This window comes from Prunus avium, chromosome 6 (assembly GCF_965620075.1).
Source record: "Prunus avium chromosome 6, drPruAviu1.hap1.1, whole genome shotgun sequence".
Taxonomy (NCBI): Eukaryota; Viridiplantae; Streptophyta; class Magnoliopsida; order Rosales; family Rosaceae; genus Prunus; species Prunus avium.
The window spans coordinates 15,021,634-15,048,852 of NC_142289.1; the positions used below are offsets into that span (position 1 = coordinate 15,021,634).

General features: G+C 40.8%; 2 protein-coding genes and 1 pseudogene across 2 annotated transcripts; 2 read left to right on the forward strand and 1 right to left on the reverse strand.

Annotated features, from left to right (window-relative positions):
- Positions 1-940: 940 nt before the first annotated feature.
- Positions 941-5,693, forward strand: ABCF5 (general control non-repressible 5). The gene is made up of 9 exons (XM_021975137.2): positions 941-2,026; positions 2,470-2,811; positions 3,311-3,451; positions 3,558-3,737; positions 3,906-4,061; positions 4,362-4,463; positions 4,572-4,700; positions 5,165-5,269; positions 5,357-5,693. Exons 1-9 carry the CDS (start codon positions 1,124-1,126, stop codon positions 5,450-5,452), a joined length of 2,154 nt encoding a protein of 717 aa, XP_021830829.2. The 5' UTR covers positions 941-1,123; the 3' UTR covers positions 5,453-5,693.
- A 649-nt stretch (positions 5,694-6,342) lies between these two features.
- LOC148293766 (DNA-dependent metalloprotease WSS1 homolog 2-like) lies at positions 6,343-9,251 on the forward strand. Its single transcript, XM_088253930.1, has 5 exons — positions 6,343-6,853; positions 7,457-7,649; positions 7,746-7,826; positions 7,950-8,036; positions 8,136-9,251. The coding sequence occupies exons 2-5, from the start codon at positions 7,563-7,565 to the stop codon at positions 8,217-8,219; spliced, it is 339 nt and encodes a 112-aa protein (XP_088110056.1). The 5' UTR covers positions 6,343-6,853; positions 7,457-7,562; the 3' UTR covers positions 8,220-9,251.
- Positions 9,252-9,670: 419 nt separating this feature from the next.
- On the reverse strand, positions 9,671-25,155 carry LOC110770906 (large ribosomal subunit protein eL6-like; annotated as a pseudogene).
- Between the last annotated feature and the right edge of the window lie 2,064 nt (positions 25,156-27,219).

Here is a 27,219-nt window from a genome sequence, read left to right on the forward strand (position 1 = left end):
GTTATGGGGACGTGGCTTGAGGATACCCTCACAATGAATAGCACGTGGCATTAGATGAAGGTATATGTTATCAATTTCTGAGGATCTCCTTGCAGAATCTGCACCACGAAACGAAACTCGTATTAATAGGTTATGTTTATTTTTCGCGGCTACAAAATATTCAGAATGTCTTTTACTTATAATTTTCATAGGTACCGTACAATGGATGACATTGACTTCTATACGATACGGGTTCGAGTTTGGAACTAAAATTTTGAGTCTTTATTCTTGTTTTTTTTTTTTTTTTTTTTTTTTTTCTCCATATATAATAAAGATGAAAACTCTCTCTCAACGTGGACAGGATTTTACTAAAATTTTCAGTCGTTAATTCTTTGCTTTGTTTTATTAACTTTTTTTTGTCTTATTGACATTAATTTTTCATTTTTATCAGTTTGATTTTCGTGCTGAGGTGATTTTTGGTTCGAACTTGAGATCAGTGATTATCGTGCCAAGACAATTATTATTATTTTAATACAAGAGATAGTCTAAATTACAAAAGGCACACAGTTTTTTTATAAAGATGCAGATCAATGCCCATTTTCATTAAACTAAACCCGTTGGGGTGCTAAGTTGATAAAATCACAACACAAATATAAAAAAGAAAGTTAAATGGTATTAACAAACATAAAAGGTTGTCATTGATAATGTATAATATACTTCAAAATAATATACCGTCTTCGGCTACCATTTTCCAATATCGTAAACAATGATAAATAGAAAAAGATTTGAAGCAAAAAAAGACAATTAGAAAAAAAAAACAGAAAACAATGACAAACGATAGAATACCAGTAGTGTAAAAAGAACGCTCCTTTTCTATCCATTCTCTGTCTCTCTCTAACTATTTTTACGAGGGTATTTTAAAGTCCACACATATCACCAATATATTCGTATTCGTAGGCTTAGAGTTTTTTCTCACAGAGACGGAGAGAGAAACTCCACACTCTGCCCTCTGCCTCTCTCTCTCTCTCTCTTCTTTCTCACACCTTAATATTTCTCCAATTCATGTCCACCAAAACTTGTGCTTATCTTCCCCAAAGCCTCTCACTCACCAAAAGAATTTCCCTCGCTTTCTCACTTCCCAGCCATGGATTTGACTTCTAAGCTTCACCGCCTTGACCTCCGCTCGAGCTTCCTCACTGGTTCAGCCCATTTCGATGCCCGAATGACCGCTTTCCCACCTCGGCTTTGCTCAGTTTCAAATCGAATATCTGCTCAATCAACTAGAGGTAACAACACCAATTCTATCAAAACCACTCATTTATACAAACCCAGAAGGCCGAATGCTAAAATTCCAACCCGGATATCGGCTTTGGCCGTCGAAACATCGGTAGCCGAAACTACGGCCGAAAACGATATTGAATCTTTGTTTTCGGATAATTCTAAGAATGAATTTGAGCATAAACGTGGTAAAAAGAATTCAAATTCCGGGGCTTCAGGTATTTCTTCTGGTGTTAAGCTTGAAAATGTGAGGAAGAGCTATAAAGGTGTGACTGTATTGAAAGATGTGAGTTGGGAAGTGAAAAAGGGGGACAAAGTTGGATTGGTAGGTGTAAATGGAGCAGGGAAAACAACCCAAATGAGAATTATTGCTGGTTTAGAAGAACCCGATTCTGGGAATGTAATAAAGGCGAAACCCAATATGAAAATTGCGTTTTTGAGTCAAGAATTCGAGGTTTCTTTGAGTAGGACAGTCAAGGAGGAGTTTATGAGTGCGTTTAAGGAGGAGATGGAGGTAGCAGGGAAGTTGGAGAAGGTTCAAAAGGCGTTGGAGAATTCGGTTAATGATTTGGAGTTGATGGGAAGGCTTTTGGATGAGTTTGATAAGCTTCAGAATCAGGCACAGGCAGTTGACTTGGATATGGTCGATGCAAAGATTAATAAGTTGATGCCTGAACTTGGGTTTGCTCCGGAGGATTCGGATAGATTGGTGGCCTCATTTAGCAGTGGTTGGCAGATGAGAATGTCACTTGGGAAGATTTTACTTCAGGTATATTAACTATCCTATTCATCAGGGGTATTTTATGTGTTGGATGATCTATGTTGGTGTAGGAAGCTGAATTATAGCTTCAAGTTTTTCTAATGCATGGATGGATATCTTTCTACATGATTTTCATTCTTGCTACGACAGTATTATGCCCCTTTTTGTATTTGCAGAAAATGGTTTCAGGGCAATTGTTTATTAGTAGTTTATAAGGAAATTGCTAACATAAACTTCTGGAGAGCGAGATGCTGTTTCCAACAAATATTTGTTTCATAAAACTTATGATATTTGTTTATGTGAGGTGAATTTGACAAACAACACAAAAAGTTAGCAGACTAATCATTTGTGGTTTATCCCTTTTTCACATGGTAATATGGATTGCATGTGTAAGCTGACTTAGAATGTATAGTGGTTCAGCTGTTGATCATTGCACCATGTTTTATCTTCAGGAGCCGGATTTACTACTCTTGGATGAGCCGACTAATCACCTTGACCTTGACACAATTGAGTGGCTTGAGGATTATCTCAATCAGCAAGATGTGCCAATGGTTATCATATCTCATGATCGAGCTTTTCTTGATCAGTTGTGTACAAAAATAGTGGAAACTGATATGGGTGTCTCCAGGACATATGATGGAAATTACTCTGAGTATTTTATTGCAAAGGCAGCATGGATTGAAACTCAAAATGCTGCTTGGGAGAAGCAGCAGAAGGAAATTGAGCAGACAAAAGACTTGATACAAAGGTTGGGTGCTGGAGCAAATTCTGGCCGTGCTTCTTCCGCTGAAAAGGTACGCTGAGATTTACCAGACTCGCACATAAATTGAGCTGCAATTCCAAAAGAAACTAAATACACCAATCTAACCTGGACAATCAGTTACAGTTGGATGTTGTTGCATCATTTTCTCTGTTTAACAACAATACAACCTAGCTGCTTTAATTTTCTTTTCTCAGTCATGAACACTTGAGAGTGGTGAGAAATATTTATTCCAAAACAAAGCGTTTCTCAAACTGTTCGTTCAGTGGGCTTGTAGTCTGTCTCATCCAATCATTGTTGTTTAGTCAAACAAACTAAATATTGCATAAACTTTTCTTTATTTAATTTTTGATACCTAATGCTTCTCGTTCATCATGATACTCATTAGAAATGCTAAACGTACATGATTGTTGATTATATCTATTTGATGTCCCTAAAATATTTGTATGTTTTGCTCTCTATGGCATGATATTTAATCATTTTACTGCCTACTTCAATCCTTTATCTAACATTCTCTCTATTGCCAACAACAGAAGCTGGAGAAACTTCAGGAAGAGGATCTAATTGAAAGGCCATTCCAGAGGAAACAAATGAAGATCAGGTTTCCTGAGCGGGGACGAAGCGGAAGATTTGTTGCAACAATAAAGAATCTGGAATTCGGCTTTGAGGATAAGGTGGGTTGACATATGTATTTTTAAACTATTCATCTGCAAATTTTATACTTTGTTGAAGAGAAATGAGACAAGTTGTTAATATTTGTCAATCTGTGTTTTGTACCAGGTCCTATTTAACAGGGCAAATCTTACAATTGAAAAGGGAGAGAAAATTGCCATTATTGGCCCAAATGGATGTGGAAAGAGTACTTTGCTGAAACTAATAATGGGTTTACAAAAGCCAATAGCAGGTGAAGTTGAGATTGGCGAGCATAATGTCCTCCCAAACTATTTTGAGCAAAATCAGGTGCGTTACCATAATTTATATAATGTTACTTTGATTTAATTAATACCATCAAGCTTCTAGATTTCCTCCCGTAAATTTTTATTTCCATTTTATTGAAGTTTCTTTGTTCTTTACAATATGCTTTGCCTGGCAATATTGCTGGTGTTAACCTATTTCATGTATTTTTAGGCTGAGGCACTTGATTTAAATAAAACAGTGCTTGAGACAGTAGAAGAAGCTGCAGAGGACTGGAGACTTGATGATATAAAGGGTCTCCTTGGGCGTTGTAATTTCAAATCTGATATGCTTGATAGAAAGGTTTCCCTCTTGAGTGGTGGCGAGAAGGTAATTTAAAAGGATTGCAACTGAAATTTGTCAGTTCTTTGTACCTAAGTATATATATAATCAATGGTCTTCTCTATATCTTTTCCTTCCCAGCGAGGCATTAACTTTAATGTTTGTGAAGGTTTGAATTTCTTTGTGTTTTTCCTTGATTCTACTTTGTGCTTACATACTTATACGAATAGCCTGCACTACACATGGAAGTAAATGTGTCAATATCCCAAATCAAATGGAGGACATGAAAAAATTGATTGATTGCTGAACAAGATGATGGTTTAACGGTTTGTCTTTCACTTTTGTTAGGCACGCCTTGCCTTTTGCAAGTTCATGGTAAAGCCATCGACTCTGCTAGTTCTGGATGAACCAACAAATCACTTGGATATTCCTTCAAAAGAGATGCTTGAGGTATATCTCACATTTTTCTTTCCATTCTCTGTCTACAATTAATGTTTTGTTTTACTTCAGCTTCTCAGCATCACTTGCCTATAATATGGCCTCTAATTGTTACTTCAGGAGGCAATAACGGAGTACAAGGGCACAGTCATCACAGTTTCTCATGACCGATACTTCATAAAGCAAATAGTTAATAGAGTAGTGGAAGTTAAAGATCGCAAGTTGCAAAATTATGCAGGCGATTACAATGTAAGCATTCTATCTACCCTCACTGTACCTGAATTAAAGTACGTGATTTATGGATTTATCTATCTTAGTAATTTTTGAAAAGAAATGAGCTAAAGTTGAAGATTATCTCAGCATCTTGCAGCTGAGCCTCAACCAAATTATGATTCATGAAATATTTAACTTGATAGTTTGCTCAGATTGATGACTCCCCCTTAGCAGATTGTTAAGCCCTTAATTGTCGTCCTAGGATGATTATATAGCATCATATCAATTTCCTAACTATTCAAGTAAAAAAGTAGAATTATCATGCCGTGACATGGATCCGTTTGCTTAATCCCTCTTTCATTTGTAATCTAAGCAGAAGGAAAACTTAATGAGCAGTAGTGATCCCATTTAGAGAGTCTGGAGTTTATTAAAAAACTAAATTGATTATGCAGTTGCTTATTTAATCAGTGATTCTAACCTTGAACTTTTATGACCTGCAGTATTATCTAGAGAAGAATCTTGATGCTAGGGAAAGAGAGCTTGAGCGCGAGGCAGAGATTGAAGAAAAGGCTCCGAAAGTGAAAGCCAAATCGAAGATGTCTAAGGTAAGCTTTCGTCCATTATGAAACGAAGAAATTCATATATTTCAGTGCAGCAATCTGAGCCAATACTATCTTTCTTTTCCTCTACAGGCTGAAAAGGAAGCTCGGAGGAAGCAAAAGATGCAGGCATTTCAGCAAGCAAAGGCAAAATCAAAAGGAACAAAGAATGCCAAGAGATGGAATTAAGTGAACCTTTGAGTATCATTGAAGATCCTCCATATTAAACTAATTTTATCTCTTCTAGGAATAGGAGATGAAGTGGCCTTTTGTGACCCAGCTATTCATGTATATATATGATATATATAACAGTTGATATATTAATAGAATTACAGGTTTTGATTTAGAACCAAGGCTGCAACACGAATCCTGTACCTGAAGCTTCTGCGTTTTGTTAATAAGGGCAAAAGGATGAGAACAGGTTTGATTATACTGGTGTATGCTTGGACTAGGACTAGATTTTTTTATTTTTTCAAAAATATCTATATATATGTATATATGTATATATGTACAAACGACCCCTTAAAACATTCACACATTAACACATGCTTCTTCGCTTAATCAAACCGAGCCCTACAGTAGGCCTATCTAAATAAACCACTAACTCTCTGTTAGATCATGTTTAAAAGAAACGACACCCAATATACGTGTTCTAGGTGTTTAGTTCAAATTTTACGAGCTACAGTCTAATCACAAAAACACAAAAACAAAAAGAGAGATCAAGGGCCTGCGAGAATTTGATCAAAGTTAATTACAACTCAATAATGCGGTCCATGGATTCTTTTATATAAAAATACTTACTCTTTGCACTAGTAGCATCAAAAAATAAAAAAAATAAAAAAAATAACACTTTGCACCACTATAGTGTGATGATCTATTTAAGAAATAGGAAATTAGTTAAATACCCATTTCTAGACATAGTTCTATAAAGAAACCCTATACCATTCAATATATATAAACACACCCAAAATAAACCCAAAAATTGACAACTGTCGATTTCTTAAATTCAACATCTATGTTGGATTACTGTTTTGCCCTTTTGCTTTGTCTATTAATCAACTCAATCTTCATCAACATACATCTCAAACTTTCTTCTTCTTCTTCTTCTTCTTCAACAATCGAGCTCTGCTTCTGGCTTTTCTCCTAGTCCAATTCCCATTTAATCTTCATCATCTCCACCACCGCCCTCGCCGACTCCATGACCACAACCCGTCGCCGATTCACCTTCGCCCAAAACTCTATCTCCGATTTCCCTTCCTCCATCTCCGTCGGACGCTCCAATGAACGCACCATCCTTCTTCATCTCCGACGCTACCGCAATCATCTCTGTCTCAATCTCTGTCGGCCGACGACACACCTCCAATTCCTTCTCTAGCGTCGTTGAATCCGAGCGATGTCAACCACAGCAACCTCAATGCAGACGGAGACGAAACGAAGAACTCCTTTGGAGGAATGAGTCGGGCAAAGAAGGCAGGGATCGTACTTGGATTGATCGTTGGATAAAATTCATCGATCTCAGTATGGATACGCCGCCAAGAGAGAGATTCTCTGAAGAACTACTCAGTCTCTCATACACAAAAGCTCTTAGAGGTTACTGTGAAAATTTTAATTTCTCGTAATTTTTTGTTGTTGTTAATTTATGTGTTTACTTAGTGTATGATTGAATTGAGATTTTGGCAATGGTGATATGGTGATTCAATTTGATTCTTCATTCTTTGGAGCGCCGACGATGGTAGAGTTGGTGGTAGTCATAATTTTGGAATGAGTTCTTGGCGTAAAATACTTAATTAGTCAATATGAGTCATTGCTGTATTGCTTTTTCTATTTTAGAATGATATAATATTTGGAATTAGAGATTTAGAATTCATTATGCTTGTTTTTCTCATTGTTGTTGACTTGTTTGGCTCTGTTTGTGTATGCTATCTAATGTTTGGTTACTAAGAAAATTGAATAAAAGAAAAGAAAAATTGATAATTACTGTTCTTGGATTTAGATTCTCAGTGATCTAGGTTCTTTGTGATTTTAATGTGTAAAACACTATTTAGTGTTAACTTGGTTTTGATGTTAGATGTAATTTTTCAAGTAAAGCACTACTAAGTTAGCAGATGTGTGTCTGTGCATATTCATGTATCTACTTACAGATGTGTTTAGTATACATGATGTATTGAGTGCATTTGTGCATGAAAATATAAGAATGATGGGAGTGTCTGAACATGAGGTTGATGAAGTTTTACAACATGCAAAGTCAAACTTAAGGATAGCTGGATTTGATGAAGAGGAAATGAGATTGAGGCAGTGAATGTCATACAGGCCTCATACTCTGAAACTTCCACAAGGACCTTATATATTTTGTGATTTCCGAACACTTCAACTTCCAGGAATTGAGGTATTCTAAAATTATGTATGAGGACATGTGAAGATATTGCAATTATCAATTTTTAGTAGAGGCTTTTAACTTCAACTTCTTGTTACTTGTCTGCAGTTGAACCCTCCGGTGTCAGAGGCATTGAAAAGAATGCACATGCTTGCTGCAGATCCTGGAATTATTTCTGTCATGAACAAGGTATCATTGAATGCATATTCTCACACTTGTATAAACAGATTGTCCAGTATGCTGTGCATATGATTCCTTGGTATACTTTTATGTCCCTGCTGATAATTTATCTTTGCATTGTTCTTTTTAAAGCATAGTTGGCGTGTGGGAATCATGACTGAGATGGCCCCTGTTGGTTATGTTGGCATAATTCCCAAATGCATCCTCGGCTTCAATAAGGTAATCACACTCTAAACATCAGAATATATGATGAAATTAGTGGCAATAGTATTTTCTCTTTTCTTTTAATTTCTGATTGACACTTGGTTGCTGTTGCAGAACCACGGGGAGGAGATATCTCTGCGCCTTCGAACTGATGACCTTAAGGGTTTCAGGAAATATGAAAGTATCATGCTCGTGTAGTTTTTTAATGTATGTCTTACATGTATATATCAATATGCATGTATCTATCTATATACACAAATAGCCTTAGGCTCCTCAAGCATGTTAGTTGGGTCATTGATTAGGATTACAATTCAATGAATTCACTCAAGTAGGCATCTTTCTTATTTCATGGGAAATGCCCCCCATTCTCCCTCTCGCTCAAGTAGGCATCTTTCTTAGCTTGTGTACTGTTTGGATTCCTTATCGTACCTATTATGCAAATGAAATGACGTAGTTGTTAACTTCCAGTAAGTGGTATGAACAGTTGTTATACTGTTCATACCCTGCTACTGAGATGATTTCTATGACATAGTATTAACAGTGCACTTCTATGACATAATATTAACAGTGTACTTTTATGGCATAGTATTAACAGATTTTCAGTAACAAAGCATGCTCTATATTTTGCTCTATATATAGTTATGCACTTGAAGTTTATGATATGCATAATGTAATTTTTACTAGGAAGATAGTGTTATGACATAGTATTAACAGTGTTTTTTTTTTCTTCTTGTAATGTATTTCCTTTTGCCTTTGCGATTGTTTCTGGTGAAACTGTGAACAATTGGAGGTGGTTTCTGCAAAGGATATCGGATGTCTTGCTGGGCCTTTTTTTGGGTTTTTTGAGTTTTTTGTATGAAATGGTATTAACAATGTACTTCTATGATATGGTATTATCAATGTACTTCTATGATATGGTATTAACAATGTACTTCGAGCTTGTTGGGCTTGTTTTGAGTTTTTTGTGTTGGGCTTATTTTAAGTTAATCAATGGCAATCATGTAATTTATAGGAACTTCAACACTATACTTCTATGACATGGTATTAACAATGTACTTCTATGACATGGTATTAACAATGTACATATATGACATGGTATTAACAATGTACTTCGGGCTTGCTGGGCTTGTTTTGGGTTTTTTGTGTTGGGCTTATTTTAAGTTAATCAATGGCAGTCATGTAATTTATAGGAACTTCAACACTATACTTCTATGACATGGTATTAACAATGTACTTCTATGACATGGTATTAACAATGTACGTCTATGACATGGTATTAACAATGTACTTCGGGCTTGCTCGGCTTGTTTTGGGTTTTTTTTGAGTTTTTGTGTTGGGCTTGTTTTAAGTTAATCAGTGGCAGTCATGTAATTTACATGAACTTCAATACTCATTTCTTATGTAGTAAATGATTTTTGGGTATGTTTCTAAAGTGCATTCCATGTGGGGTTTTTTTATAATATCAACCCCTATTTTGGGTATATTACTAAAGCTCCCATATGCCGACAATTTTTTTATTTTTTATTTTTTTGAATAGAAATTGGATATGCCGACAAAATGAAAACACAAAACCGCTGAGAAATCTTAAACAGGCAGTCTAAGCTCAGAAAATTCTCCTCAAGAGTAAGTAAAAGAAACGAGATAATCATCTAAAAGACAAGCTCGTGAGGCTTCATGCCTGACTCACTTAAGAGAGAATCTCGCTGCTAAGTATGTCTTCAAGTCTGGGACGGCGTCAATCGACTTTATCAATGAGGCATCCACACTTTTCTGATCATCTTTCTTTTCTTGTTGGGAAAATATTAATACAAGCAAGAAATTATTCTCTAACATTTAGGAGACTCCTGGATAAAAAAAAACTTAAACATAACAAGAATAAAAGGATCCGAGCAGTAGCAAGCAGATGACATCCTATCTCCTATGAAGAATTAAAAGTTACTTTATTTACTGAAAGGAGTGGAGAGATGCAATGAAAAGGGAGACCAAAAATTATAGAATGTCTGATCAAAATTAAAGAATTAAGAGACAATGATGACACTGCGACATTGTACAACAATACAACTCCATATAGACAATAGCAATAACGGATATAAATTTGCTGAAGAAATTAGGGTATACTAGTGATTTGCCCCCTGAACTTGTACTTTGCTATCAATTAACCCCCTATATTTTTTTTTTAAGAAAATTAAGGATATGAACTATTTTTTTTCGCCAATTTCCCCCTTGCCGTCTAAATCCGCAACATTTCATCCAATTTGCAGTTAAATATGAGAGTAAAATAGTCATTATGTACGTTAAAAATAAATAAAAAATGAAAAATAAAATAAATAATAGAAAATTGAAATCATAGTCATAAAATTAAAACTGAAAACTCTCTCTCTCTCTTCCTTCTTCTTCTTCTTCTTCTTCTTCTTTCTTCTTCTTTTCTCTTCCCTCTATCTCCGTCTTCTTCTCTGTGTTTGTTTCCATCTATGGCCATGAAGTCGTGAAGTTGTCGTCGCCGCCGTCGAGCCTAGATCTTGTAGCCGCCATCATCGAGCCTAGATCTCCGACTGTCCTCTCTTTCGTTTTCTTTTTCCTTCTTCTCTTTGCCTCTATCTCTCCCTTGCTTCTTCTTCTTTGGCTAAACCCAAAACCGTGGGACTTGGGGGCAAGGGTTAGGGATGGATTTTGGCTGGGGTTAGGGTTTAGGGTTGTTGAAGGAGACATAGATGGGGGAGGGGGGTTGGCAATAGGGTTGCTGGGGGAGGGGAGTGGCGATAGGTTTGGTTCATTCTTCTTTATTTTTTTTTTTGGTTGTTGTTGTTGTCAATTTTCCTATTTTTCTGGGTTTGTGGTTGCTGGCTGGGGTTTGTGGGGGAGTGGTGGTAGGGGTAAAGGGTGGTCATGGGAGAATTGGGGGCATCTCACTGCACTAGGATTTTTTTTTCGGTCTATTTTCCTATTTTTCTTCAATATTTTTCCAAAAAAATAAAATTTTAAAATAATTTAATTGAAAATTGGATGAAATGTTGCAGATTTAGACGGCAGGGGGGAAATTGGCAAAAAAAAGAAGTTCATATCCTTAATTTTCTAAAAAAAAGGATTGGGTGTTAATTGAAAATAAGGTACAAATTCAGGGGGCAAATCACTAGTATATCCAAGAAATTATAAAACGAAGCTCTTTCACTGCCTCAAAAAATTCTCCCTCTCCCTTATTTTTCTTCTTCCCCACTTGCTTTGCAAAGTATTTGTCATCAAACTTCTCGACATTCACCCCAGAAATGTCAATCTCGGTGCAAGTGGCAATCACGTAGGACTGGTTCACGCGTATCAAAGGAACACCATTAATTTTGAATGCCCCTGCAATGGCATACAACGAGCATTCAAGTTAGAAATACACTTCCCTGAATGTACCTATGAAAACAGAAAAAAGTATAGAATTAAGAAGCCCTTTATAACAGGTCTAGTGAAGCTACATTTGAAAGTGTATGTATACTCACAAAAACTTGTAATGGAACAGAGATCATATTTTTTAAGCAGAAACACATCCGCATTAAAGTAACTGTGTGCTTAGACATTTGGTGACATTTTGTAAATTGATGCAATCACATATGCTGGTACAGAAGGGTGATTCCCTTAGCTTCCGCACCTTTATCTTTCCCCAAAATGTCCCCTTATAAACAATAAGGGGCCGTTCGGTTAAGTTTTCAGCGCCCGTTTTCATTTTCTGAGAATGAAAACAAACCAAGAATCCGTTCGGTAGACTAAAACAGAAAACAGTGAGAATGTTTTCATAAAATGAAAACAACATAACGTGTACTTTGGAAAAACAGAAAAAATATGTTTTCATTCTCACAGAAAACAAACTCCTAAACCATAAACAGAAACCCACAACCCCATCACTCTACCCAGCAAAACAGAAACGAAACGAAAATCACACCAAAACATAAACCAAAATCAAACATACCACGGCCACGATTGTCAGACCATCATCATCTCAACCGCCATGACTCTGCCATTGCCACCAAACCTCACAGACCCAGTCCCCACATCACCACCACCTATCAAACCCAACCGACACCAACACCAACACCATGCCAATGGAATCACGACCAACACCCAATCGAACCCAATACACATCTCGCCACCTAGTAAAAAAGCAATCGACCCCTAGCACCTCCACCACCCATACCCAATCAAAGCATCACCATCGCCATCACCACCCAATTAAGGAGGGGGGAAGGGAGAGAGAGAGAGAGAGAGAGGTGGGTTGGTGGGATTCATGCCATGGAAGGAAGGAGTGGGTGCAGCGGCATGAAGAGATAGTAAAAAAGAGGGAAGGGAGAATGAAAGAGAAAGTAGAGGAAGAAAGAAAGGAATGGCCCGGTAAGGGAGAAGAAAAGAGAAAGGAGAGAGGAAGAAAGAAAAGGAAAAAAGAAGAAAAGAGGAAGAAAAAAAAAGAGATAAAAATAAATTTAACTTTTAAAAAACAATATAACTTTTTATTTGTCAAATTATACTTTTAAAAAAATGTTTTTTAGAACATAAATTAGCAAAAATATGCTTAAAAAATAACTCACATATTATTTTTATTATCAAATTGTACTACCAGACACGTTTTCATTGTTTTTGTTTTCTGAAGATGTTTTCCAATTAATCTACCAGACGCATTTTCATTTCCTGAAAATGCAAATTTGTTTCCTTGTTTTCATTCTCTGAAAATATTCTTAGAAAACACTCTCTGAAAACGTTACCAGACGGGCCCTAAAACTTTATTTTCCATGAATGATTCCATCTTTGATGAAGCTTTCACAATCTTTCAACTAAAAAACCAAAAACAACCCTAAACACAAATACAAATGCAGAAATGGACGAACTGAAAATGAAAATGGACGCTCACCAGTAACGAGAAGCAACTCAGATGGAAGCTATGGGAGCAAATATTTTCGTCTCCAATCAGAGCACGCCACGTGGAAAAGAAGATTATCCCTTAAATTAATTAATTAAACCATTTATTGGGATAATTAATTAATCAGGATAATATCTTAATTATATGGTATTATCTCATAATTAATAAAGATAATATCATTAATTGGGATATTATCTTATAATTAATGAGATAATATCAATAATTTGGTTATTATCTTATCAAAGGGATAATATCCTAATTATAGGATATTATCTTATAATTAACGAGATAATTCAGATATTATCAAGTCCGACTCGATCTCTACGAAACCCTAGCCTCAAGGCTCCTATAAATAGATGACTTCAGTCATCATTCAAGGTACTTCAAAAACCCTACTTCAAAAACCCTACTTCGAAACCTAGCTCCAAAACCCGAGAAAATACCCGAAGCTCTCTCTCCCTCTCCACTCTCCACTCTCCACTCTCCATATTTTCTCCACACGGCTCCGGCCACCCAGTTTACACCATACATAAAACTCCGTACCCTTTGCTTAGCTATTGTTTTCCTACAAACACTCGAACTAACTTAGGCATCGGAGGGCCTTTGGCCAACACCCCCCGGGTGTGGTCTATTTACTCCAGTCTTTTTTACAGGAATCGAGGAGGAGAGAGAAGGAAGATCGAAGGTTGAAGGATCTAGAAGCGAATATTCTCCCGCGAGATTATTTGCACAAACATTTGGTGCTTTCATTAAGAGCACGAGTTATACTCAACGCGTGCTCAAGGAATCAGTTCCTCCTATTTTCCAATCCACCTAAGCCTTCCAAACAATCATGGTTGGAAGCAAGCGCACAAGGAGCAAGACCGCCGCGATGGCTCAATCCGTGACGGCCCAAAGCTACTCCTCCCACGATCCCGCGATCGACATGGTGGCACCACCACCTTTAGCCGCCAGGAACCCGCAACAAACCACCGCGTCACCTGCCAGACCCGCAGCTGGGACCACCACATTAGCCTTTGTCGTACCATCTCAAGGCCCCGTGGCCGGATCTGGCCACCTTCATAGCATCGCTGCCGAGCATGGTGGAACCTCCCATCAAGGTGGGCTCACTACCACCGCTGACTTTGGCCCAATCTTGGAGCAACTTCAGTCATTCCCTCCATTGCCTCTGCGCCCGACGCACGCTCCCGCTCACACCTCTAATGAAACCCTAGCCCGTGTGCAATTGGGTTCCACACACTTCTCACCTCCCGATCCACGAAGTCAAGTAGACCTTAATCTGAGGGTTGACCAGCTAACTCAGAGAATGGACGACCAAAATAATTTGATGAGGCAACTCCTCAACCAAATAAATTTGGTTCAAAGCCTTGGCCTTGGACAACAGGGCGAAAAGAGAAGAATGGACGGACACGCCGATATGCAGTTCGAGGGGTACCAAGCAGGTCGAGCAGGAGTAAGCAAACAAGGAGATGGACAACAACGTGATCAGCTTGTCGACATGTCGCAAGCATATGCGAGCCACACTCAGAGCAGACGAAGTCTCCCATCCAGACTGAATTTAAGGACCAATGCGCGCGAAAGGCTAGGCCCACAACCTGGCATCCGTGCTCGCCTGGGCCTGCAGGGAAGCGTTCATGAAAGGCTAGGCTCCCGGGGAGGTCAACCTGACGGCCATCGCAATGAGGATCGTGAAGAAAGGCGCTCTGCTGCTCGCTCACAGAGAAATGTTCACAAAAGGCTAGGCCCTCGGGGAGGTCAACCAGATAACCCTCACAATGAGGATCGTGAAGAAAGGCGCTCTGCTGCTCGCTCACAGAGAAATGTTCACAAAAGGCTAGGCCCTCGGGGAGGTCAACCAGATAACCCTCACAATGAGGATCGTGAAGAAAGGCGCTCCGCTGCCCGCTCGCGAAGAACCAATTCTCGTCACCAAGATATAGAGGATCCCTCGCAAGCGCAGTCCACCAACACGCCGTCTAAGCAGTGTAGCCAAGAAGGTCGACCCTTGCAAACCAACGAGGAAGTCAATCAGCGTCGTCCAAATCGCCAAGGTCGCCCACGTGACCGACTAGCCATGCGTGTGGAAGACGTTGAGAAGCTTGTAAATAACCAACTTCGAGACTTAAAGATTGGCGGAAATTTCGAAGATACACTACGCATGGAAGTAGACCGAGCAAATTCCTCACCTTTCACTGCCGAAATCGAGCAGGCTATTCCTCCAAAACAATTCTCAACGCCCTCTTTCACATGCTTCAAAGGAGATTCCGATCCCGAAAGCGATATGAAGCATTTCAAGAGCCTTATGATCCTCTACAAAGCCGAAGACGCGCTAATGTGCAAGGTGTTTGCAATGACTTTGCGAGGAGCAGCTCAGGACTGGTTCCATACCCTGCTCTCCGGGTCGATCAGCAGCTTCAAGGAGCTTGCTTATGTATTCACCAAAGAGTACACTTCTTACCGGACGATCAAGAAGAATCCTGACCACTTGTACAACCTGCGCAAGAAGCCCAACGAATCTCTTCGAGATTACATCAAGAGATTCAAAGCAGAAAAGGCTAACATCGTAGGATGCGATGACCGAATCGTGTCCTCTGCATTCAAGAAAGGTCTTCCAGCTGAGCACGACTTATACCGCGAGCTGACTATCACTCCCAGCCAGACTTTGGCAGAGGTTTTCGCGACTACGGAACGCTACGCCCTCTGGGATGACGATCGAATCGCCGCGAAGAAGTCCACCGAGCAGGAGGATCAGCCGACCAAGCGGGCAGGCCAAAGAAGCGACAGGTTTAGCAGCAGGGAAAAAGACAAACGTAGGTTGCGCCCACAAGGAGACGCTACGACAAAGGAGAACTACACCAAGTTCTCCATCCCTATACATCAAATTTTAGCCCAAGTAAAGGACAAACCTTGGGTAAAAAGACTGCCACCCTTGAAAGGAGATCCGGATAAGAGGGATACCAGAAAGTATTGTGCCTTCCATGCGACGCACGGGCACAATACGAATAATTGCTTTGCTTGGAAAGCGCACCTAGAAGAACTCGTGAGAGAAGGTCACTGCACGGAGTTCATCGCGAAGCAGGCCATCCAACGAATCGAGGACCGCGATGCCGCCAAGGAGCCACCTCAAAAAGTCATAAGGATTAACATAATCCTGGCTGATTCTGAGGAGTCTGGGCTCACCAGCAAGGAAAAGAAGAGGAAGATCAAACAAGCCACTATCATCTCCCAGATCTCCACCAGTCTCCCACCGGCAGAAGACGATCCCGTGATCGGCTTCCAAAAGAAAGATCTAATTGGCCTCGATCTGCCACACAACGATGCCCTTGTCATTAGCATTCAAATCGCTCAGGCCATGGTCGATCGAATCCATGCAGACAAGGGTAGTGCAGCCAATATCCTACAATTGGCAGTCATCCAGCAGATGGGCTTAGAGAAAAAGATCAATAAATCAGCTAGGTCACTAACTGGCTTCAATGGCGCAACAACGGTTACCATGGGCACGATAGATCTCGACGTCTACTCCCCACCTGTAATCAGCTCGCAGACGTTCATGATCATTGATGAAGTCTCGCCCTACAATGGCATTCTGGGCAGACCATGGATCGGCAAGATCAACGCCATCACCTCCGCCACGCATTAGAAAATCCGCTACCCTATCCCTAGGGACGGTGTCGGTCAAATCGACAGCGATCAGGCAATGGCGAGGAAATGCTCAGCTCAAGGGCTGAAGAGAAACAAGCAAACACAGTTCCTCCCGGTAAATCAAGCATATCTGAAGGGAGTAGAGCAACCGGAGGAGAAGGCAAATCCCGTTCCTGATGGCCGAGCAGACCAGAAAGGAAAGGGAATAGCTACTCCCCAATAGCAATCAAAGAATCAGGACCAAGTCGAGAGAATCCGTCCGGAAGTCTCTCCTGAAGAAGGATGGAAGCCCGAAGAGGACGTCGAGCTAGTACCCCTTGATCCTGACAAGCCAGAGAGAAAAGCGCGGATCGGCTCGCGCCTAAGCCAGGAGGAAAAGGCAGAGCTTGCAGCCTTCCTCCAGAACAACAAAGACGTATTCGCATGGTCGCCATCCGACATGCCAGGCATCGATCCCCAAATCATCTGCCATCGCCTACACGTCAACCCAGCAATCAAGCCTGAGCGCAGAAGAGACGCAACTTCGCCCCTAAGCGAGTTGCCATCATTGAAGCCAAGATCGACAACCTCCTAGCTGCTGGTTTCATTGAAGAAGTCTCCTACGCAGAATGGTTGGCGAACGTTGTTCTAGTAGCAAAGAAAAATAAAGGCCTGTGGAGAGTGTGTGCTGACTACACCGACCTCAATAAGGCATGCCCTAAAGACAACTTTCCACTGCCAAGAATTGATCAGCTCGTCGATTCAACTTCCGGCAATCAACTGCTAAGCTTTATGGACGCCTACTCCGGTTACAATCAAATCATGATGCATGAAGACGACAAGGCAAAGACTTCTTTCATCATCGAAAGAGGTACATACTGCTACAAAGTCATGCCCTTTGGGCTGAAGAACACCGGAGCACCCTACCAAAAGCCAAGTAAACAAAATTTTCAAGGAGTAAATCGGTAAAACTATGGAGGTCTACGTAGACGACATGTTGGTCAAAGCTCCCCAGCGAGCAGACCACATCACAAACCTTGCCGAGGCATTCAGCCTGCTCTAAAAATACAACATGAAGTTGAACCCGAGCAAATGCACATTTGGAGTCTCGTCTGGCCGATTCCTGGGATATGTAGTCACCCAAAGAGGAATTGAGGCACATCCAAATCAAATTAAGGCTATACTCAACATGAAGTCACCTAACACAACAAAGGAGATACAAAGTCTAACGGGTAGAGCAGCAGCTCTCAACCGATTCCTCTCGAGATCTACCGACAAGTGCAGGCCATTCTTCAAAGCCTTGAAGAAAGGACACAAGGACAAGTGGGATGACGAGTGCGAAGTAGCTTTTCAAAACTTGAAGACCTACCTCACTACACCTCCCCTACTCTCAAAACCGATACCAGGCAAAGACTTGTACATCTACCTGGCGGTCTTCTACTCAGCTGTCAGCTCAACTCTCATCCGAGAAGAGCTGGGGGCACAACATCCAGTATTCTACACTTTAAAAGCTCTCCTTGACGTAGAGACTCGCTACCCGAAAATGGAGAAGCTCATTTTTTTGCTTGTAGTTTCCAAAAGAAAGCTAAGGCCCTACTATCAAGCGCACCGGATAATTGTCATGACAGAATTTCCTTTGAGATCGATTCTCCACAGCCCCGACGCCTCTCAGCGACTCATGAAATGGGCTATCGAACTAGGTGAATAAGACCTCCTCTACCGGCCGAAGACTGCTATAAAAGCTCAGGCTTTAGCAGATTTTGTTGTAGAGTTTACTCCGACAGCCGAAGAAGAGAAGTTGGTCATAAAAAGCAAGGAAAAAGCAGACGATACCTCCCCCACCGAAGAAGAGAACTAGGTGAATACTTAACGACATGTTGCAGTTACATGTAGACAGAGCGTCAAATCACAAAGGAGCGGGGGCAGGCGTCGTCATAATCACCCCAGACGAAACTTTGTTGGAACAAGCCATCACACTAGGCTTTCCTGCTTCAAACAACGAGGCAGAGTATGAGGCATTGCTCGCCAGACTACGCCTAGCAAAAGAACTGTCGATCAAAAGATTGGCCATCTACTCAGACTCCTAGTTGATCACGAATCAAGCCTTAGGCGAGTACATGGCAAAACATCCGAGAATGATCCAGTACCTTGACAAAGTCCAAGGACTTTTGAAAGAATTCCCTACTTTCACCATCCAACAAGTTCCACGGGCGGAGAACACTCATGCAGATGCGCTGGCAAGCCTAGAATCAGCCATGGACACCCAGTTCAAACGCTCCATCCCAGTAGAACACCTTGACTGGCCAAGCATCGAAGAAGTAGAGCCAATCGAGTCAATGCAGATCGATGAAGACCCCAGCTGGCAAGACCCCATCATCGACTACTTGGTGAATGGAAATCTTCCGTCGGATAAGTCCGAAGCTAGGAAGGTTCAGCAGAAAGCCGCGAGATACTACATGTAAGGCACCAAGCTCATTCGCAGATCATACTCCGGCCCTCATCTCACCTGCATAAAATACCCTAAAACACTTGAGGTCATCTACAGAATTCACGACGACGAGTGTGGCAACCACTCTGGAGGCAGGTCACTCGCCCAGAAGGCTCTAAATATAGGCTATTTTTGGCCTACCATGCGCCATGACTCCACCGAGTATGTCAAAAGATGTGATCGCTGCCAACGGTACAAACCGGTTCCTCACCTGCCTGCCGAAATCTACCATCTGCAGAACAGTCCGTGGTCTTTCATGCAATGGGCCATCGAATTAGTGGGCCCCATGCCAGCGGCACCAGCTAATAAAGAAATAATGATCGTCGCCACTGATTACTTTACTAAATGGATCGAGGCTGAAGCACTATCCTCTACTAAAGAAGCTGATGTGGAACGATTCATCTAGAGAAACATCATCTACTAATTTGGCTGCTCACAATCACCAGTTACCGACAATGGCTCACAATTCATCAACAAGTAGATGACTGAGCCTTGCACATTTATGAAGAAGAGAAGCAACTACTGCAAATTCCAGAATGTGCCACAACAAAAGATAGTTGCTCATAAGCAGCGTCCTTCGGGAGACGCAGGGCGACGACCAGAAGCGTCCTTCGGGAGACGCAGCCCGCAAAGAAGCGTCCTTCGGGAGACGCAGCCCGCAAAGAAGCGTCCTAAGGGAGACGCAGGGTGCGCCAGGAATTTCCTAAGGGAAGTATCCAGGTTTCTATCCGTTTCCTAAGGGAGGCAGGATAAATCATACAGTTGCCCATAAAAAGCGTCCTAAGGGAGACGCAAGGTGCGCTAGGAATTTCTTAAAAGGAGGTCTCCATGCTTTCTGCGGGAAATATCCAGGTTCCTATCCGTTTCCTAAGGGGGGCAGGATAGCCAAAGAGTTACCCATAAAAAGCATCCTAAGGGAGATGCAGGGCAACGACCAGAAGCGTCCTTCGGGAGACGCAGCCCGCAAAGTAGCATCCTAAGGGGGCTGCAGGGTGCGCCAGGAATTTCCTAAGGGAGGTATCTAGGTTCCTATCCGTTTCCTAAGGGGGGCAGGATAGTCATGCAGTTGTCCATAAGCAGCGTCCTAAGGGAGACGCAGGGCAATGATCATAAGCGTCTTTCGGGAGACGCAGCCCACAAAGAAGCGTCCTAAGGGAGACGCAGGGTGCGCCAGGAATTTCCTAAGGGAGGTATCCAGGTTCCTATCCGTTTCCTAAGGGAGGCAGGATAGTCATACAGTTGCCCATAAAAAGCGTCCTAAGGGAGACGCAGGGCAACGACCAGAAGCGTCCTAAGCTTTCTCCGGAAAAATGCAGAATACGCCCGGAATCCCTCATAAGGGACCCCGGCTTTGCAAAAATCATAAGGGGAAATGTACAGCCAAGACACTAGCCGGTTACTCAAGTAGTTCACAAGACAATATGCAGATTGAAGTTGAAATGATAACTGAAATTTCCATAGCAAAGTGACCAACCGGCCAAGTTCAAACAAAAAGAAGATGGTAAACAAGACCAATTATTCTAAACAAAAAGCAGACTACAAAAGCTGAAAAGAAATAAAGGAGTCTTCATCTACTCCGAAACGCCAGCAGGGGATCCTTGATCTGCAGCCTCTTCAGCGTCCACCTGATCAGCCACGCTCTCAGTAGCTCCGCATGCCTGATCTATGAGGTCTGCCACCACTCTCATCGACACGTTTTCGAACGTAGGCCAAACGGGCCACACTCATCGACACGTCTTCGGATGTAGGCCAAACGGGCCACCCTTATCGACATGTCTCCAGACGTCTCATCAACACGTCTCCGGACGTAGGCCAAACGGGCCACTCTCATCGACACGTCTCCGGACGTAGGCCAAACATGCCTGCATCCCCTACAAGGTTGGACTTATTCACCTTGAGATCAGCCGTTGACATTGCAGAAGAACGCTTCGCCCGGGCATATGACTTTCTTGCTTACTTAGCCTCTGCCAACCTCACCTTCAAAGGAATTGGCAATGACGAATCAACTCCACGCTTGACTGCTCGTGACTCAAACAGCTAGATCATGACGGTTTGGTGGATAAGCAGACCTCCCAGGTAAACTAGATCGCACACGGACTACTTCATGGTGTAGATCACGATCTCCAAACTCATCAGCAAGAGGCTTAAGGGGAACATCCCTAATATTGCGCATACCACCAATCTTCTTGCTATCCGCACCAACGAGATGTTTGACCCTAGCAGATGACGAGGGAACAGCTCCTACGTGAGTCTTCTCAGCAGAAGGGAACTTTGGCTTCTTCCTCAATGGAGAACACATTCCTCGCCCGTGTAGAAGTAGCTTGAGTTCTCGATGACTTAACATCAGCCTTCCTCTTTAAGGGGAGTTCATCAGAACACTTCTCCTGTCCAGCAGGCAGATCGTCAGGGTCCGAACCATCTTGCTTCCATCTCTCGACATCCTCGGCAGGGGGTAGTCCATCGACTTCCTCCCGATACTCGCTCAACAGCCACCAGAGGCCACCGCCTCTCCAACCGTCTTCGACGGCCGGTCACGACGACAACTAGCCTAGTCCTACCCAGCTGGTGCTCGCAGCGAAAAAGAGAAAACGAAGAAAAAATATACGTGCTCGACTTACCTTGGGATGCACGGCAACTCCTCTCTTCAACAAGCAGTACAAATTCTCCAAGATCTTTCTCAAGCTAGAAAGTAGAGAAGTTAAGTTTGCGATGTGAGAAAGTGATCGGTTCATAATTGTATATCATTTCGTACCCTTCTAGCTTATGATTTGGTTATGTTTTTGAGTTAAACTTGTGCTTTTAATCCTTTTTGTGTTTATCTTTCAATTCATTTAGCTTTAGGTAACAATGATGGCTTTGGATAGGAAATGATGCAATTCATGCATGTTAAGGCCTGATTTGGGTGAATGGAAGAAGAGCTTAAAGACAAACTAATTTTGGCTACAGCCCCTTGCCAGCCCAGTTTCGTAGGTCAACTTCGTGGCCTTGGATCAGCATGCTCTGGGGCTCGGATGAGGTGAAGATCTTCATGAAACTTGTTCCAATGGGTGTCTAGTACAACATATCCAAATTTCAGCCCAATTGAACATATGTGGAGTGCTTAGCCCGTCCAACACTCAACCTTGCTCAGGAGGATTTGCAGCTGCCAGCTTTTTGCCATGTGCCTCTTTTTAGCCATGTGCCTCACCCCAACTATAACTGACTTTGTACCCAACATAATGAGTGAAGTAGGGAGGCATTCCAGCTATGAAATTCTAAAGGAGCAAGTTGGTACATGATGGTGCTATTAAAGAGAAAGCATGTGCATGCATGTGAAGCAAAAAGAAAGAAAAGAAATGAAATGAAGTCAATTCCAGTCTCTGTTCGGCAGCCAACTTGCAAGGCCCAAAACGCACACTTCTACTACTCCGATGGGAATACTTTCTTCATAGCAGTTGTTCCAATGGGTGTCTAGTATAACATATCCAAATTTGAGCCCCATTGGATACGTTTTGAAACCTCTGGTCTTCCTACACCAAGTCTGGTTCAGAAGAATTGTTTTTTCAGCAAGCAAAAGGCAACCACATGGGTTGGCAGCAAAAGGCAGCCACAACACCTTTGAACCCATGTGAGGAAAGCTTGAGGTGCAGCAGCAAAAGATGAAGGATGGTGTGGGAATTCATCATGATGTTCCTCCCTCTTAGCCCTATAAATAGAGAAGCCTTCAAGCTTCAAAACACACCCCAAGGGGGGGGAGCTCTCAAACACTTCTCTAGAGCTCCCTTCCCTTCTCTCCCTCAAATTCTCTTAGTTTCCTTTCAAGTTGTCAATTGTTGTAACAAAATGATTTTACTAAATTTTCCTTCAAGTTTTCAAGTTCTACTTTAATTTTATTTGTAATGTACATTCTTTCTTAAGTATTCAAGTTTAATTAGTTTCCAAGTTTCAATTATGGTTTTTGTTCTTATTCATTATGCTTATAAGTTAATATGCTAGTTTGAATGATTGATAACCATTTAGGCTTGCATGTTAGCTATCTTGGTTTGAATTAAGAGTAGACACCATGCTTTAATTCGAATTGAACTATGAATAGGAAGAGTATGTATGGACATTCGACAACAGGGATTAGATACATGCTTGGTTGTTTAAATTGTTCTTCTATGCTTAATGGGTTCCTAATGCTTAATTTTAGGTTAGACAACAAATGATCAAATTAGGGAATTAGGAACACAAGGTTAGGACCAAACACCATGGCTTAATCATACTTTAGCTAGAATCAATCCGTTAATCTAATTGAACTTGGGAACTTATTTGCTTGAGTTATTTCCTTTTTTCTTGTTTTATTTATTTTCTTTTTCATTTATGTTTTGTGTAGGGGAAATGAATTGGATCATTCAATCACCAATCCTCGTGGGATCGGCCTCGCACTTACATATGCTATACTACCAAACGGCTCGTGCACTTGCGAGTATCACAAGTTGAGGATGCAGCTGAATCCATTTTGGTGCAGCTGAATCGACGCAACAGAAAGAGTGAAGAGAAGCCCTGCATTTATACAAGCTGGACAACCCGGTTCAAGAAGGAATTGCAAGCTCATTCCTACTGGGGATCCAACTCCAAGAACAGTCAGAAGCCTACTCTAATTGGGAATCCGATCTGCAAAGGAGTCCAACTCACAAAAGAAAGCCCAGACACAATTGGAGAGTCCGAAAAATAATTTCATCTCCTACATGCCACACAAGCGCCATGCAGAAGCTGGGGGGCATTTGTGGGAGCAAATATTTTCGTCTCCAATCAGAGCACGCCGCGTGGAAAAGAAGATTATCCCTTAAATTAATTAATTAAACCATTTATTGGGATAATTAATTAATTAGGATAATATCTTAATTATATGGTATTATCTCATAATTAATAAAGATAATATCATTAATGGGATATTATCATAATAAAGCGATATTATCTTATAATTAATGAGATAATATCAATAATTTGGTTATTATCTTATCAAAGGGATAATATCCTAATTATAGGATATTATCTTATAATTAACGAGATAATTCAGATATTATCAAGTCCGACTCGATCTCTACGAAACCCTAGCCCCGAGGCTCCTATAAATAGATGACTTCAGTCATCATTCAAGGTACTTCAAAAACCCTACTTCAGAAACCCTACTTCGAAACCTAGCTCCAAAACCCGAGAAAATACCCGAAGCTCTCTCTCCCTCTCCACTCTCCACTCTCCATATTTTGTCCACACGGCTCCGGCCGCCCGGTTTACACCATACATAAAACTCCGTACCCTTTGCTTAGCTATTGTTTTCCTACAAACACTCGAACTAACTTAGGCATCGGAGGGCCTTTGGCCAACACCACCCGGGTGTGGTCTATTTACTCCAGTCTTTTTTATAGGAATCGAGAAGGAGAGAGAAGGAAGATCGAAGGTTAAAGGATCTAGAAGCGAATATTCTCCCGCGAGATTATTTGCACAAACAGAAGCTGCTTAAGAAAAACAACTCTCTTGTCCTTTAACCTTCCCGCCAATATAATCAACTCCCTACCTGGTGTAATACTAGCCCTACAAAAATACAACCAATTTAAAATATGCGTGTGTATATATGTATATATAACAAATTAAACCCATTTTCTACTTTAAAAAAACTAAAAGTAGGGAATATAAGAGAACCTGAGGTTGCGCTTGTTGACGAGCGGCTTCTTGACGTCATTGGCAGGGTAGAACTTGGGGGCCTTTTCCGACCCAGTCTCAGTCGTTGGCTTCGGGTCATGGCAGGGAAAAACGCCGCCGTTTTTGGCCTTGATGGCCCAAAGGCCGCGCTTGTGGTACATCTTGGACCTGGAGAACTTGCCTACCCCACGAATCAGATCTGGGTTTCGAGTTTTTCTGGGGAGTCTAGCTTTTGCCGCCATTGCCACCTCTCTCTTTCTTTCTTTCTAAAACCTATGGCTTGCCAATTGCAAAAAAGAGAGAAAAAGGTGCAGACTGTTAAGATATTTATAGTCGTTTGTATTTCAATAAATTCCTGTTTGTTAGGAAGTCTGTTGCTTTTACCTATTCCTTAGGAGAATCCCAGATTATTAGGAGTTGTTAGTCGTGGGATTAGAGGTTGCTTTATTTTCTAGCTTTTTGTTATTTGCATTTGTATTTAATTAGACTTCAAGTCAATGAATCAGTATCGCATTCCTTTTACTCATTCTGCAGCAAACTTGTTAGAATTCAAAGCTTCTCGTAATTAATTTTCTGAATATTTTGGATGTTTGGGAGGAAGGAAGAAATCACAGAGAGAGAATAAAGAAGAGAACGTTGCTCTAAATAGAAAAATGGAGATTACTATTCATTTCTGCTCCACTAGCCAATATATCGTTTAGGAGAGAGAGAGAAGTGAGATGCTTCTCTAATGGATTTACATCAAGATTGAATCTTAGCCATTGCTCCTATCATCCTACGAGATGCTTACATTTGTCACAAGCTATCACTTAAATCCTATAGGCTAGAAAGAGAGTCCACTTGGACTATGATCCAATGGCTCACATTACAAATAGAAATGAAAACATTCATTAATTGACATGAGGCCACTTACTAGGAACGCTAGGGTTTTTTAATTGACATGATGACATTCATTAATTGACTTGGCATGACACATCAATTGCCACATAAGGTGGTCAGCTAAAGTGGTCAATGTTGTGTGTTTAAATAGCATTACTCTTTACAAAATAATGCAATAAAACAATTATATACTTTTTTTTAATTAATTGCAAAATAATGAAACAGTGATAGAACCTGCCTTCTACCTTAACTCAATATCTCAAGAACAACAATGATATTATTTCTTTCACAAAAAACAAGATACAATTTCTCAACTAAACTCCTCAATACAGACTCTCTCACAGTTAATATAAGGTAAACCTAACCAACTCTTAACGCTAACCGATGGTTAACAACTAACCATAGTGCCAGCTTAGATAGAGATTCCTATCAAACATAATCATCCCCTCATTCTACTCTCCACAACCACCCTCAATGTTGCCACCACCATCCCCACTCGACTGCAACTCGTAGAGAAAAAAATCATGATTTCATGTGATTATCTTGAAACAAACTTTAGATGTTCAAGCATCAAATTTATTATTTTGGGATACATCTCTTTCAATAAGGACCAAAAAAGCTCTGAAATTGCATATGGCCTTGAAGGAGAAATGGTGGCTAGGGTTGTTGAGGAGTATAGTTTGCATATGGCTTTGGTCATTTTATATTTTAATAAATAGTTTAGTAGTATAGTGTACTCAATTAATTTTAGGATTCGTTTAGCAGCACTCTAATTTCTATTGGGTCATATGAGAGAAAAAAACGCTTAATAAAATAACTTTTAAAAAAAATGAACAATGTGTCGTTTTCCCCTTGAACTATGGAGTATGACCCTAATTGAACTTACCTCCTTGAACTAAAAAACCTGGCAATTTAGCACCCGAATTAAATGAATTCACTAATTTCACCCCTACTGTTAAATTTTAGTTGATTAATTCCATCCAAAGTTACTTAAAAAAATGTGACTATTGCTTCCTTTTTTTGTAGTGATTCCATCCAAAGTTCAGTCAAAATTCACATGCAAGGCTCATGTGGAACAAAACTGGAGGGAAATATAGTTATTTTAACACCTTTCCCTCCCAATCCTCATCTTCCCTAATATAGCAGCAAATTGCAGCCCTATGGACTGGAACAGATTCTTCTCAACTATGAGTTCTATTTAATTAATTGGTTGATGGATTGGAACTCCAACATCAATTGGAGATACAGAGAGAGAGAGGGCTCATGAGACAAGACTCTTTGTAAATTTGAAATAGACCCATATTAGAAAATATGATGCGGCAAGCCTCTGTCTCTTCCCTTCCTTTCTAACAAGCAAAAAAAAAAAGGCCTCCTCCAACCACAGCCCAGATTCGCACCCCCGAAATTCATGCCCAACATCCTATCTCTCTGACCCAGTTAATTGCTAGCCCATCCCCACCCGCACTCTAGCTAGATCCTGACCCCATTATTCTTCGAATGCATTTAGCTAATTGAAGGAAGTTGAGGTTCCACCTCAAAACCAATTGGCCATGGGGGGAGTGTTGTATTAGTAAAATGACACAAATTAATATGCAAACAACCAATTAAAAATACCTGCAAGTGCACGAATCTATTGAGGTATAGATTATGTAAGT